Raw genomic sequence first — 16,370 nt, forward strand, 5'->3', positions numbered from 1 at the left:
TTTTAATTGGTTTTTCGGTTTCGTTTTGTTTCGGTTTCATTTTTTTGTTCGTTTAGGACAGTTTTTCCGACTTCGTTATCGTCTGGTTTTAATTTTTTGTTTCGTTTTTGTCGGTTTTGCGGTTCGGTTTCCCCTTTTTAAGTTTTTTTGATTAAGGCTTTAATTTTATTATTTAAACAAAATTATGTTTTTTTATAGCTCTTTGTGTGTGGCAAAAGAAATAAAATAAAATAACTTATGATAGTATCTTTAATTATAGTTGTCATAAGAATGATAATAATGGGTGAAGAACATATGATTTCAGTAGACCAAAGCGGTTGAGAATGTTACAACTAATTTCTTTGTGTTAAAATTTGTATGTGTTTGTATTTTGGTGTTTGTGAAAAAAACAAAATTTTTTGGATAGTACAAGGTTTTTTGATATGATTTCAGTAATGTTATAACTAATTTCTTTGCGTTAAAATTTGTATGTGTTTCTATTTCGGTGTGTGTGAAAAAAACAAAACATTTTGAATAGTACAAGGTTTTTTGTGCTTATACAATATGACTTTATTACTTGACAATTATCTACTAGATGATAAAGGTTTTATTAATATATGTTTTTTTAGTACTAAGATGTTTGAAGGTGCAATTTTATTTAATTTGTCTTTGTATGCTGTTTTATTTTAATAAAAACAATAACGTTAGAGCTGTAGTTTTAATTTCAAACAATGCAATTACCCATACATTAATATTCATTATGTAACCTTATAATTTATAAAATTATAATGTCCATTATTATTATGTAATTCATTATTCGTTTATGTATATTTGACATTTTCTATACTTTCCACCCGTGTGTTACACATGGTGAATAACCTAGTAATAAAAATAATAATCCAAGAATAATTCTAGTGATTTGCATGTGAAAAGTTTATGAATAAATGATCATGATTATGGTTGTTTTAAATGTGCATACAACACTACAAGTGTGATGAAAAATAAAATTGTATAGAAATGATCATGGAATTGCAAGGACAACGTACAATATCAACAAATGAAATAATAAATAAAAGACCAATTTATTAAAGAAAAAAACAGGCCGGGTTTTGAAAACTAATTTTGACGAATGCCACACTTATTAATCAGCTGGACCTTTCAATAGCTCAGCGCAATGTTGCCAAACAACCCCTAAGTAATATTAGTAGTTTGCTTTTCAAGTATATTTTTTTCATGTTCAATAAAAAAAACCAAAAACTTAGAATTTGCTCGATCACTTAAAAACAAACGTGATGATGCTCATTTGAGGTTGGCCACCATTTTCAACTTGATCATTTGTGTATTAAGTAAAATCATTTTAAAAGAAAACTTTGCATTCACTTTTGAAAGATAAGAAACTGTGGTTGAAACTTGAAATAAACCAAACAGAAATTAGAAATATAGTATGATTAGAAGGTGAATCACACGATTCAATCACTATATCGAAGCATGAGTGATAAAACCAAACAATATAATATGGTTTTATTGGGCCCGGCCATGTAGGGATGTAATGTTTAAAATCCTATACTCCTAGCGAGGCCTAATTCTATTTTCTATTGGGCCTTATATGGGCCCATCTAACAAACAGCAAATATCCGTACTAATGTAACATAAGAGTTGCCACTAAATTATTGTGAATACAATGGGATTATAACAAGTGCTTTGATTCACAACATATCATGTAGGTATCTTTTGATGCTTTTTCATGATTAATGGAAAAGAATGGTCCCTCTAGGCCTCAATGTGAAATAGAAAAACACGTTTTTAGTTTTTGGGTGACAATACAGTTAAAGAAAGCACGAGTGATAATGACCGACACAACACCAAAAGAACCTTACCCTTAAACGAAAATATCAGGCTTTATGTTCGGTCTAAAGAAAATATCAGGCTTTATGTTCGGTCTAAGTGGGTCTAGGACGTTAACATATCAACCCATATAACTTGTTCAATAAAAGTCATATCTAAGTTGAGTTGTAAGTAAATATGCCAACTTATCTCTTGACCCCTTTGATCCACCAACTTGTTCAACAGGGCCGTGTCCGAGTAGCATGAATTTAAGCCTCCCTCACAAATACTTTTTTAAGGTTGTAATACTAGAATTAAATGTGGTACTCATTTTATGATAAGAAAATAATAACCATCCGTAGTAGAATCTCACCTATATCAAAACTATTTGTAGGGTCTGGAGAGAGTGGGACGTAACCTGTAGGCAAACCATGCATCCATACTTCTACAGTACGTAGTAAAATCCCACCCATATCAAAACTATTTGTAGGGTCTGGAGGGAGTGGGAGATAGCCTGTAGGCAAACCATGCCTCCATACTTCTAGAGAGACCCTCGGCTTGAATAAATTAATTTTAAAGATTTATAAATTATGTGCCTCCGGTTACTATTGCTATAAAAAAATAATTTATAATAATAAAAAGTATACATTGCAAATACACTTGCAATTATACATGAACAGTTAAAGGTAAAGAGGCATGTTCTTGGCCATCAATCATATCTCTTAACACAACCCACAACTAAATGTTGCCTTTCAATTATAGTGCACCACCAAAAATACTACTTTTGTATAAGCATAAAAAAAGGACACAAGCATTTGTTTCATATAAAGTTGATATATGTACAAAATGGCAATCATAACGTATTTAAGTGGATAAACTGTCTTCAATAATATATAATCTTAAATAAAGTCAGATTATTAGTTTGAGTAGTCTCAAAATTAAACGTGCTATATTGCTCTAAATGACAGTAGATCATCGCTTTAATGAACGAAGATTTTGATAGTATTTTCTAAACCATTGGTTGATGATCTTCACTTCCTCTTTTCGCTGATTAACCAACCACTCAGGATCAGTCTCCCTCGGGTTTAGTATGTCCAAGCAATGTGAACCTGCAAGTTCCAAATCAACCGAATCGAAGCTTTAGCTTAAGGCACAAGTCATCATCACAATATGAATCTTATCGAAACATACCATTGGTTGTTTTGATGGCAAGTATGGTGAAGAAACACTAACCGAACCCCGAGCAGGTTACTGGCAACCTGGGGGTTGGAGAGATGTTTCCCACGAGGGGTTAGACCCTTGGAAGATGGTTCTTCTGATAACCTGCAAAACAGACACCGTGAGCTCGTCACTGAGAAGGGGGGGGTTCCTCCTTGTGACCACCCTCCGGCGTGAGAATCAGACTAGATTGCTCTTTAAATATAAAAGTATATTAAGAGATTGCTAGAGCAGATATCAGGTATAATATGATAATGTAGTAAGATATGATAAGATGAGATGGTCATACCATTTGGGGTATTTATAGCCGAAGGTAGGTTTCCAAGGGGTTTAGCCGGCCCAACACGCTACCAACTGTAACCTATGCACGTGCCCTGCCTGTGAGTGGTGGATAGGTAGCGGCTGACACAGAGCAGGCGTGTCGTGCACTCTTCCTCTTCTGCCAACTACAGGCTAGGCACGTGGTATGGCAGGAGTTGGTGGGTAGGCGGCGGCTATTGGTCACAGTGCTGTGGCGTGCTGTCTGCCATGCTGCTGTCAGTGAGCTGTCGCATTCTTGGTCAGATCTTTTGTCTGTACCTCGTCAGGTATCACACAAAAGATCCTCCATACGGACTGGCTCATTTAGGCGGGAGTTTTCCCCCTCCCGCCTTTGTGCGGGATTGCTCCCGGCTTGGCTCATTCCTTCAGGTGACACTGAACGATTGAGAGCTAAGTGCCTTGTGCGTGTAGCCATGCTGCGCGGGTGGCCTTCCCTAATGGCTTGTATCCGAGGCTGCGGGGACAGGCGGAGTCCTTCACCATTGGGAGGCATTTCCTGCGGGACCAGCTTGCGTACTGCGCGTAAGGACGTCACGTCTCTGAGCATGGTTGGTCCTGCGGATCCAGTTGGTCTCTGCGCAGACGTCCCTGTTTAAGGTGAGTCTTGCGGGTCTAACTGGGCTCTGCTGGGACCTACCTCTTCAAGTCCCCCCAGTCCAATGTTCTTCTCATGAGTGTTTAATGAAGTGAGGTGAACTTTTGGACTTGAGCAAAGGGTTTTGAAAAGGGTTTTGTAAGGTTTTCCATGGGGATTCTTTCCGCGGAAGTCCTTGTCACTTGCAGAAATGCCCGAGTTTCCTGCTTGGTCTTTGGGTATGATGCGGGTAGGTCTGTAACCTCCTCGCAAGTCAGGAGCATTGAGTCCCAGTTGTATGTATTTTCCATGAGGTTTTGGTAGTTTTGAACATAGTGATCAATTATGTTAAGACCACCAATTCCATCCTGGAGCTTCAAACAACGTAGTTCTCGATGTTCCCGCTATGCGGGGATGCTATTTCCGTTTCCGCAAGCATTGCCCAGAAGATCCTTCTTGGTTTCAATTCCCAGCGGAGCGCTAGGTATGTGAAGGGTTTTGCCTTAACACTGTACCTGCGCTCGTCTTACGGTTACTTTACTCTCAAGGTATTCCTGGCGTCAATTCCCTGCGGGTGCTAGGTATGTGAAGGGTTTTGCCTTTACACTGTACCCGCACCTGTCTTATAGTTACTTGGTTGCCGAGGTACTTGGCTTCAATTCCCTACGGGTGCTAGGTATGTGAAGGGTTTTGCCTTAACACTGTACCCGTATCCGTCTTATGGTTACTTGTTCGCCAAGGTTTTCTTGGCTTCAATTCCCTGCGGGTGCTAGGTATGTGAAGGGTTTTGCCTTTACACTGTACCCGCATCCGTCTTATGGTTACTTGTTTGCCAAGGTTTTCTTGGCTTCAATTCCCTGCGGGTGCTAGGTATGTGAAGGGTTTTGCCTTAACACTGTACCCGCATCCGTCTTATGGTTACTTGTTCGCCAAGGTAAGGGGGTATTTTCCCGCTTCTTTTTAAATTTTGAATTTTGAAATTCGAAAGGTTGGTGAAAAGATAAGTCCAAACCTTTGAAACGTCGTGCGACGGTTTCTTCTGACTGTGTCAGGACGTGCAGGAAGTTATGGTGACGTGACAGAACATGGTCATTCCAGTCGCTTTTTCAGGCGCGTGGGAGCGATTTTTCGGGCGCGTGGCCGCGAATTTACTGGCACACGTCCTTTCAACAGCTGTTGCCAGCTTGCTTTTTGCCACGTGTCATAGTTTCATTGCACATTTGATTTCTCTCTCCTCCGCATTAAATTCACCGCATTAATTGCGATTACTATATAAAGGGGGAGAGGGTTATTTGCAATTCACACTTTCCACTTTCATCTCTTCTTTTCAAGTAATTTCCGGCGAATTTTTCTGTTCAGTAAAGCTTTACCCTGAAATCTCTTTTCGTCTTTCTTCCACCATGTCTTCTCATGATGCTGATGACCAGAAGACTGCTGGCGAATGCCAGTGCTCTCTTCCCGTCGATCTGTACCAGTATATCATCAGGAAGTTCATGCTCGAGTCTCTCGAGCCTGAGTTTCCTGAACCCCACCATACTGTGTACGATGCCCCTAGTGGCAAGATCGGGGTTTATGCTGCATTCTTTGTCTACGGGAACCTTAGGTTTCCGTTGACAAAGTTTGTGTACCGTGTCCTAGAGAGGCACGGTGTGCACCTGACAGAGGTGCACCCCATGGCCATTGCCAAGGTCCGGCACTTTGAGTGGGTGTGCCGGATACTGGGCCTTGAGCCCCTCGTTGATCGCCTGATGACCTTCTATACATGGAGGTGCATCCAAGGGTGGTACACTCTTACAACCCGTATCAAGGGTTTAAAGATCTGTACCACCGAGCGGAGTCTTCGCTCATGGAGAAGAGAGTTCTTCTTCATATCCGCTCGCGCCATCCCCATCGCCATGAAGTTCAAGAATGGCCAGGCGCTTCCGAACCTTCCCGCCCTCAACTACGAGGAGGCGGAATGGTTCTCGAAGATTTCCCGGGTCCAGTCCCCGGTTTTCCGTTTTCCGGAGTCGGCGATGGTGATGTTGGGGATGAGCCGGGTGTGGAAGGCGGCGAATGCGGATAAGGTTCCGATCGTCCTTGAATATGGTTCGAACTCTGTCCCTTATGGTACGTCTTGTTTCATTTTGCTGACTTCGATTTTTACTAACTTTCTTGTTGATTTCAGAGGGGAACGATCTTCAGTCGCTCCTGAACCCGCGGGAGGAAGATGGTCCCGCGCGGATGGGTACTCGTGCTCTGGACGAGAACGAGTTGCCCATCTTAGAGCAGACCGCGGGTCGGTTCGTGGAGGTTTACCCGCCAGGCCAAGAGATCCTGAGCCACCGACGGCCAGGTAAGCCTATCTTCTACCCTGAACCTCTCAATGCTGTGCCTGCTGCTGGAGTTCATGACATTTCTTCTTCTGAGGAATCCGCAGAAGGTCCTCTACTGGTGCGGAAGAAAAAGGCTGCCGTCGGGAAGGGCAAGGAGAAGGTGGCCTCTACGGCCGACCCGGTAATCCTATCTGACTCGGAGTCAGATAATGCAGAGGTGGCGGGGAAGCCCGGTGGTGAGGAGACCATCGCTCCGGAGGCTGCAGGTGTTACCTCCGGGGAGGCAGCGACGACGACGGTTACCGGTGTCAAGAGGCCGACTCCATCGGGTTCGCCCCCGCTCGTCCGTGCGTTCAAGCTCAAGAAACCCCGTGAGTACCCCCATAATTCTTGTCTAGATTTGTTGTTTCAAATAAATTTTTCTAACACTTTTGCTTGTGCAGGTGTGGATGTTCACTCTTCCTCTTCTGCCAACTACAGGCTAGGCACGTGGTATGGCAGGAGTTGGTGGGTAGGCGGCGGCTCATCGCATCGTCATAGGTTAGTGTCGATAGGTTAGTGTTCATTTTCCTTTCATGATTCATGCGGATAGACCGGCACTTTCATTTAATGGGATGAACTCTTTCAACTGACCTGCGTGAAGGTTTGCCACGTTATTGGGTTCGTGCGGGTAAGACCGCCTTCCCACGCAACGACTTCACGTAATGTGAATGTCGTCACCAGTGTTGGATAGTTTTAACCGTTCGACGCGCGGTTGTTGACAGGTTATTATTCAGTTTCCTTAATGATTCATGCGGATAGACCGGCACTTTCATTTTTGGGTGCTGAACTTTTTCCCCTTCAACTGACCTGCGTGAAGGTTTGTCACGTTATTGGGTTCGTGCGGGTAGGACCGCCTTCCCATGCAATGACTTCACGTAATTATGCGGTGAAAACCGGCATATTAGTGTTCAGAAAAGTATAAATGTAAAATCATCAGCTTCGATATTCTTAAAGAGAATCATTTCCATTAGAAGTGGCTCTTGGCCTTCTCTTTACAAATTGGAATTGATTACATGCAAACTGTGTAATTGAACTCCCTTCCATGTTGGGATGGGAGTGCCATCGAGCCGATACGCACCTGGTTCGGGATCTCGTTCTTTACGCAGCATGTAGTCTCGATTTTGAAGCTGAAATTGGTTCGTGTTTTCCCCAGCTGGGGTTCTATACGCACTCGCCTGCCTAGCTTTTATTTCGCCACGAGGTGCGCGAGCGTCCCATCTCTGACGAATGTTTCGACCATGTCTTTTACGTCTATGCATTCTTCGGTGTTGTGGCCTTTTGTTCTGTGATAGTCACAGTACTTGCTCCGATCAGCATCGTGACGATGCCGGATTACTGGAGGCTTTGGCCATGGGAGCTCCTCAGTAGCAAATATGTCAGTGACGCTTTTGGTAAGTGGCGTCCACCTGGAGTTCCGGTGCGGCTTTACATTATCCCTTTCACCCAATCGGTGCTGTAAGCCGGATGAGGTGTCAAAGTTTACCCTTGACTGCCAAATGCCTTGCTTCCGTTTTTTGTTCAATCGGGCGGTGAGGACGTTGTCCTCTCTCGTCCTCTGGGTGTAAAGGTTTGTGTTCTGCGGAAGGTCTCTACCCAGTTGCTTCTCCGTTTCCGCATAGCGTTTGGCTGCTGTCATGATGCCATCCCATGTGGATGGCATTCCATCTTTACCCGTTAGGGTGCGGATAAGCTCTGGGTCTTGCGCGCCCTGGATGAAGGCTGCGCGAACAAGATCCTCGCTGATATTGCCCAAACTTAACTTCTTTGAGTTGAAGCGAGTGATGAAGTTTGGCAGAGATTCATCTTCTTCCCGTGTGCATTTGAGGATTGTCCATTGCTCCTCGGTATACTTTCGCTGCTGGCTGAAGTGTTGGCTAAACTTCTGCTGGAAGTCTGCCCAGTCGTAAATGTGGTTAACCGGTAAACGATCAAACCAAGCCCTAGCAGCCCCCACCAGCGTCATTTGGAACATGTAACACCACGTGGGTTCCGTCCAATTGCTAACGGTTGCCCCCGCTATGAACCTGTTCAAATGGTCGTCTGGATCAGATAGGCCGTCATATGTGCCTATGTTAGGCATTTGTTTAGCACTTTTCGGGGCAATTGCTTCAGCAATGTCCTTTGCAAATTTGGACGTTCCTGCATTTGTAACGTTTGGTCTGAACGTTTTAGAGAAGTCTCGTGGACTTCCATCTATGCTTTTTGGTTTGAAGGCTTGTCCCAAATGCCTTTTCGGTTGGGTTTCCGTTTCTTTACGCTTCCCTTTTGCCTTATGACGAGGGTTCGCGTCGGAGTCGGATTCCTCCGAGTCATCCTCCCAGTATTCGAATTCGTCGGCCTGTTGCACGGAACGCAAGCGTTCGTTCAACTCAGCCTGGAATTCCTTTTGTCGTGCCTCCGCCCATGCCTTGACTTCGTCGAGAGTCTGGCGGGGGAGTCTTCGTTTTTCAAACTGGGTATCGGTGGATCCCAGTAGGCGGTCATTTACTGCACTTGCCCCTGCTTTAGTAAGTGGGGTAGTGTTCGTAAAATTTACTTCACTTGCTCCGGCTTCGGTAGCCGGAGTAGTGTTTGTAAAAACTGTGTTGCCGGTATTCCCCCCAATAGCTGGGGTTGTGGTTACCGGAATTTCTCTAACCATCTTTTGTATAAAGTTTTGGAAAAACTGGAGAAAATTGTAGTTCTAGCTTTATGCACGGATGGCGCCAATGAAGAAACACTAACCGAACCCCGAGCAGGTTACTGGCAACCTGGGGGTTGGAGAGATGTTTCCCACGAGGGGTTAGACCCTTGGAAGATGGTTCTTCTGATAACCTGCAAAACAGACACCGTGAGCTCGTCACTGAGAAGGGGGGGGTTCCTCCTTGTGACCACCCTCCGGCGTGAGAATCAGACTAGATTGCTCTTTAAATATAAAAGTATATTAAGAGATTGCTAGAGCAGATATCAGGTATAATATGATAATGTAGTAAGATATGATAAGATGAGATGGTCATACCATTTGGGGTATTTATAGCCGAAGGTAGGTTTCCAAGGGGTTTAGCCGGCCCAACACGCTACCAACTGTAACCTATGCACGTGCCCTGCCTGTGAGTGGTGGATAGGTAGCGGCTGACACAGAGCAGGCGTGTCGTGCACTCTTCCTCTTCTGCCAACTACAGGCTAGGCACGTGGTATGGCAGGAGTTGGTGGGTAGGCGGCGGCTATTGGTCACAGTGCTGTGGCGTGCTGTCTGCCATGCTGCTGTCAGTGAGCTGTCGCATTCTTGGTCAGATCTTTTGTCTGTACCTCGTCAGGTATCACACAAAAGATCCTCCATACGGACTGGCTCATTTAGGCGGGAGTTTTCCCCCTCCCGCCTTTGTGCGGGATTGCTCCCGGCTTGGCTCATTCCTTCAGGTGACACTGAACGATTGAGAGCTAAGTGCCTTGTGCGTGTAGCCATGCTGCGCGGGTGGCCTTCCCTAATGGCTTGTATCCGAGGCTGCGGGGACAGGCGGAGTCCTTCACCATTGGGAGGCATTTCCTGCGGGACCAGCTTGCGTACTGCGCGTAAGGACGTCACGTCTCTGAGCATGGTTGGTCCTGCGGATCCAGTTGGTCTCTGCGCAGACGTCCCTGTTTAAGGTGAGTCTTGCGGGTCTAACTGGGCTCTGCTGGGACCTACCTCTTCATATGGACTCCGAAATATCTTCTAATACTCTGCAACAACGTAAAAAAGAAGATACCATCACAATTCACAATCATATATTTGATCAAAGGCATGTGCCCTTTTTCGGCATGCTAGGGGTTTATGACTTTAAAGCATGTCACAATATACCCATAACATATGAAATTTAAAAAAATAGAAAAAAACATAAGTTTAATATGCATACCCTCCACTACTATATGGATCTCTTAAACCATTGGAGAAAATGATGTTACTTCCAAACTTGCTAAGTATCAACCTTATGTCCTATAATGTTGCACACAAAATGGACATTAATTAGGCAATATAAACTGTGCAATAGATCAAACCCACAAAACCAAATATATATTTCTTTTCAAAAAAGAAAACAGTTACCTGACCGCCATAATATGTCGTAGTCCAATGTGGTCGAGGCATAACACCAAACATTTTGTGACAATCGTTGTTGTATTCTTTCGCGTCATAAGGCGAGCTCGGGAACATGCTTACATTACTAGTTATACCAATGGGAATCACCATCTCACTACAAGTCTATACATGTTCATAAAACATAAGGAAAAAGTTTAGTATGTGAATAAATTTGTAATATTTTAGAAAATATAACCAATTAGTAAATTTTCATAGCTTAAATTAATATTTATATATAGCTTTATCTAATGTATGAAACTACTTACTTGCCATTGCCATCCAATGGACGTTTGAGAAATTTTCGATGTCATGTTATAGCATGGTTGACTCTGTCGATAAGCAGCAACGCCTGCGAATATACGATCAAGGATATCGGTGGCATTGCTTGCTCCATCGATGCCTTGACAAATTTGGGTCGTTGGATACTTTGGTGGAGCATTATATTGAGCAGCAACCGCATACATGGTTTCTAAGTATTCCTCGAGCTCAGTAGAACTTTTTAATGGCCTTAACAAATAAATAAAACAAATTAATCAAAATAAACAAGATAAACTAAACTGATCATGATAACTAAAGGAAAAATATTAAGATTACTTACGAACAAGTTTTGAACTTTTGGGAGAGAGTAGCAAGGCCATTTGGCATCAAAGCGACTCTATCGATCTCCTTCCATGATTGCTTTATAGTCTGGTAACAATTTCCGCTTGCTTCCTAAACATATAAACTGTTTGATCAATGTAACACAATTTATTTTAAACAAATTATTAACTCGTTTTTTCACCTCGAAATCTTTGGTAACGATTGAATAATAACCATCTTGAGGTGTTAGATCGTCGAAGTATAGAATGGGAGCCGATGAAGCAAGAGCTCCAAGCGCGATATGTGGATACTTGAGACGAAACCACGATGCTAGCACTAAATCAAATGATTTTACAAATATAATTTAAAAAATTGTTACAATTTTAAAAAAATATATATAACGTTAAGTTTTTAAGGTTAAGTGACTTACTTCCACCATATGACCCTCCAATAACAATAATAGGAGAATTATGTGCATGTAGTTTATTTTTGATATGAAGCAATAACTCGGCATAATCTGCTAATGCTTGGGCTGAGTTAAAATACCCGCGAATCGTCTCGTTTTTCACTGATTCTTTCATGGCATCTATGGATTCCGGTCCACCCTTCAACCCGACAGGATTTGATTCTCCATAGAATCGATGCTAGTAACATAATTTAAAAAAAAAAGGTTACATAAACACTAGGTTAATATAACAAAAAGCATTAAATTACATTACGCATAAGTGTATATTCCTTGGGCTCCTAGCTACGGGTTAAGAGATTCAAATTTTGGTTTTAATGTATTCCGCATTAAGAAAACATAAATAAACTCTAATGCATACCTCCAAGATGAGCACAAGAGCCTTAAAACGCGGAGCGGTTTCATTGTAGAACCCGAGGATTTGAACGTCTCCGTCTATGGGTCCTTCGGCACCAAGATACGCGAAGATTGGTGAACTCGTGTTCGCACCACCCCACCATTTAGAGTTCATCATATACCTTTGTTGAAACTTGGCATAACTTTCCGGCTGGTAGTTGAAGTGGTCAAGTGTTTGATTATAGAAAAAAGTTTCAAAGTCATTAGAAGCCGCAGCCGAAACACGGGTCGGGTCTCTTAGCAACCGATTGACGGGACTGAGCGATGGAGCCTTGTTGCGTGCACCGATGGTTGTGATCGGGGTCAAGGTGAGAACAAAGAGAAGAAGCCATTGAAATACAAATCTCATGGTTTGAGCCATGAGAGTATGACTTCTAATGAAACATATAAAAATTCTATGAAGCTAATGCACTATTTATAATGGTTTACTTTCAAGTTTCAAGTTGATAACTTACAAATTAAAAAAAAAAATAATTTTTACATTGAGGTATACGTGATGTACTCGAACTAGACTTCGAATATAGTCATAGATAACACTTGAAAATAATTGAATCATTTTTTTATCTTTTTTTAATAAAGTGTTTGGAACCAACCGCAATCCCCGAATGAGCCTTTTAAAACGGGAAGTCAACCGTCCATCATAATTTTGGTGTTCCAGAACTGACTCATCTAAGAACACTATCAAGGAGGAAATCCACTATTAAGGGAACACCTGTGAGTCAGGTTTCATACTTAAAATCTTAAGATCCCAAGCTTTAGCAATCATCTCGTATTATTGGATCGAAAATAATTAATATTACTTTTGTTCTGATTTTAAATTATTTTATTTGTGAAGGTGGGATGGAAATGTAAATAAATTCTTTTATGGTTCAATGTCAAATAAATCTATGCGTGTTAATTGGGGTTTATAACAACTATATTAACAAATTCTATCTTCTACACATCTTTAATCTTTACCAACAAGTTTATATTTACTCATTTATTTATTATTAAAAATCATGATAATTACCACTTTTATATACATTTGTAATGTATTGGATTCAAGTATCCTATATAACGGAAATTTGCCATTAAAAAAACTTTTATCATTTATTAACATTTATGTAACAATTTTACATCGCCTTGCTAATATGAGGATTGTTTATAAACATAACTATTCAGATTATCTGAATTTTAATTCTTTAAAAAGTGAATTCCTGAAACAGAATAAATCCAAAAATGTGAATTTGTTATGGATGGATTCAAGTAAATTAAAAATAATAAATAAATGTAAAATATATAAATCCACTTGTATATAATTGTATTCGGATAGTTGAATTGGTTTATAAATTATAAATTGAGTTTGATATGAAAACAACATTGAAAATTCGGTTTGGATGCTAATTTGCTTGGGGACCGAATTCGAGTTTGTAATTCGAATATGAATTTGTTTCAAATCCGATTTTAGTAATAAGACCGGTTAGGGTGAATGAAATTTATGGATAATAATAAATAAATGAGAAAAGTATTAAAAGTAGATACTAGATTGTGTATAAAGGATTTGTTATGGGTAAATGGATATTCTTCGAAAAGTATGAAGGAACTTTTTTTTATTATTTTATGTTCGTTTTTAGTGTAAAACTTAATTTATATTTAAAATCATAAATATACCAAATAAAATAAACATAAAATTCACTAATTCAAATACAAATCATAAAAAGCAATGCCTTTTAATTTAAAAATACATAAATATTTAACTAAACTACTTTCGTCCGTCCGAAGTAGGTTCTTTTATATATATATTTTTTGTATTGGTTAAAAAGCTTAAAGGGATTTTTTTGTTTTGAATTGGTTAAAATTTATATTTATGTTTATCTTTTAACTTAACTGTTATATGACCGTTGTTAAACGCTTAACACCTTCAATCACTATCGGGTTTGCATATCCAAAGATACAAGCCGAACCCTCTACCCAAAGGGTTAGTGGCGGTGTTACCGACCAACCCGAGCCACTGAACAAATATAATGATTATTAATTTAAAGTAAAGCGATGACCAATGTGTATTATGTACATATTTTGTGAAGTATATTAATGGAGTGATTCGTGCAAAGCATACTATAGTGGCACCCAATCACAAATGGACCATTCTAAAAAAATCTCCATCCACTTGAAATATTGCGAAAAATAGTATTAACATTTTAACCTTAAAATGTATATATGTGTTATAATAGCTTGGATATTACTTAAAAGAAAATATAAGGAAAAAATAATATTATCAACCATACATATATATATATATATATAAATGAAACCCCTAAAATCCTACGTGTCGCGACGTGGTCGCTCCCCCCTTTTATGGAAGCCAGCAAATTGTTTTATTTTTAAATGAAGGCCTCTCATTGATTTAAACCAAATTAATGGGTATGAGTCTTACAAAAACCAGATAGCTCTTAAACGGGTTATAGCATCTCATTAAATTAAAAATTAATCTTACCAATTATTTGATATGAAAATCCTATAAAATAGGGATATACTAAAATTTAATATCCAATTTAAAAAGAAAAAGATATTGTTTATAATTAATAAAAAAATTTATAGTAAAAAACATAAGCGGGTCATGGACTCATGGGTCACCAAATCCAGATAGCTTTTAAGCAGATTATAACATATCATTTATTTATGAAACCCTTTCATTATCAAACCCTAAATATATTATTAACTTTCTTACAATAAAGAAAATTAAAATCCAAAAAATAAATATTAAAAAACAAAAATGTAAAACAACCATTCTCTCAAGCCATCAGATTGTTTTATTTGTAAATGAAGGTTTCTCACGCATTGGACCTGAATTCACGAGTAAATGTCTCACCAAACCCAGATAGCTCTTAAACGGGTTATAACATCTCATTATATTAAAAATTAATCTCATAAAATATTTGATATAAAAATCCTATAAAATAGGGATATACTAAAAATCAATATCCTATTTTATTTAAAAAAAATATATTGTTTATAATTAAGAAACAATTTTATAATAAAGAAAATAAATGGGTAATGGGTATCACCAAACCTAGATAGCTTTTAAACCGGATAATAACATATTTGTGAAACCATTTTATCATCAAACCTTAAGCATATTAATTATTAACTTTTTATAATAAATAAAATTCAAATTCAAATATACATATATAAATATTAAAAACGAATAATGTAAAACAACCCCCGTAATACGGGGGATAAAATCTAGTATGTATATATATATATATATATATATATATATATATAGGGAACGTTTATAATGAAAACCCACTTGAGTTGTGAAAACTCTAGAAACTCATTCTCAACCACATGTTTATAATTAAGGTTTGAATCTTGTGGTCTACAGTTAAAGTTAATAAAAAATGTAAATATAAATATAACTTTTTCTCTCTCCTGAAAACATATATAAAAATTAGTAAAAAAATGTTAAAAAATAGCAAAACAATTTTTTTTATTTTTCGATGTTTTGTATTAAATGTTACAACATATATTACGTGTGCAAAAAAAAAAAACAATGTTACATAGGGTTTTCATGGGTTTTCATAACTCAAATGGGTTTTCATTCCACACACACACACACACACACACACACACACACACACACACACATATATATATAGGATGAGTATCATTACAGAACTCTTAAATTATTTAAGAACTCGAAGGAACTCATAATAACTAACGTTTTTTACAAAAAAAAAAATTGTATGTTAATATTATTTAAGTGTAGTTTTATCATTTTTTATATTAATATATATGATTACAATTATACAAATTTGTTTTTACACATATCTAATTTTCTTTTACACGTATGGAAGTTTGTTATTACATATATTTTAAATATATGTAAACTTGTGATAAATGTAAATAAAAAAATTATATATCAAATATGATAAAACTACTCTCAAATAATGCTATTATATTAAAAAAATACTTGTTTTTTAACAGTTCCTAACTTTTTCTGAGTTCTTAAATGAAACTAACCCATATATATATAGGATTAGTATCATTTGAGAACTCTTAAATTATTTAAGAACTTGAAGGAACTCTTAATAACTAACGTTTTTTATAAAAATTTTTGTATGTTAATATTATTTAAGTGTAGTTTTATCACTTTTGACATCTATATTTACGATTACAATTATGAAAATTAGTTTTTTTACGCATATCTATGTTTTTTTTACACATTTGTAAATTTTTATCACATAAATTTTACACATGTATAACTTGTGATTTATATATGTAATAAAATTTTTTTTTTATAAATATGATAAAAACAAGTCTCAAATAATGTTAATATATAAAAAAAGTTAAAAAAATATTTGGTTTGGGCTCCTAAAAGTTCTTAACTTTTTTTGAGTTCTCAAATAAAACTAACCTTATATATATATATATAGATATACACAATGAATAGTCTTGAGCAAAATCTTATCTGAAGTCTAATTCGTAACTCATGTTGATAATCTGTTATCAGTAATCTGTGGGTAGTCGATGACAATTACCTATTACGAACCTTAAAATTAATTTTCATTTGTATTTGCGTTT

General features: G+C 38.4%; 1 protein-coding gene across 1 annotated transcript; it reads right to left on the minus strand.

Moving 5' to 3' along the window:
- Positions 1-2,645: 2,645 nt before the first annotated feature.
- LOC143578831 (uncharacterized) lies at positions 2,646-12,156 on the minus strand. Its single transcript, XM_077062301.1, has 10 exons — positions 11,773-12,156; positions 11,379-11,592; positions 11,151-11,284; positions 10,968-11,080; positions 10,636-10,876; positions 10,337-10,492; positions 10,149-10,228; positions 9,953-9,975; positions 2,995-3,021; positions 2,646-2,912 (listed from the first exon to the last, which is right to left on the minus strand). Exons 1-10 carry the CDS (start codon positions 12,154-12,156, stop codon positions 2,776-2,778), a joined length of 1,509 nt encoding a protein of 502 aa, XP_076918416.1. The 3' UTR covers positions 2,646-2,775.
- Between the last annotated feature and the right edge of the window lie 4,214 nt (positions 12,157-16,370).

Source organism: Bidens hawaiensis, unplaced genomic scaffold (assembly GCF_021521415.1).
Source record: "Bidens hawaiensis isolate Kalapana, Puna unplaced genomic scaffold, B.hawaiensis_p1.1 tig00029359_1, whole genome shotgun sequence".
Lineage (NCBI taxonomy): Eukaryota > Viridiplantae > Streptophyta > Magnoliopsida > Asterales > Asteraceae > Bidens > Bidens hawaiensis.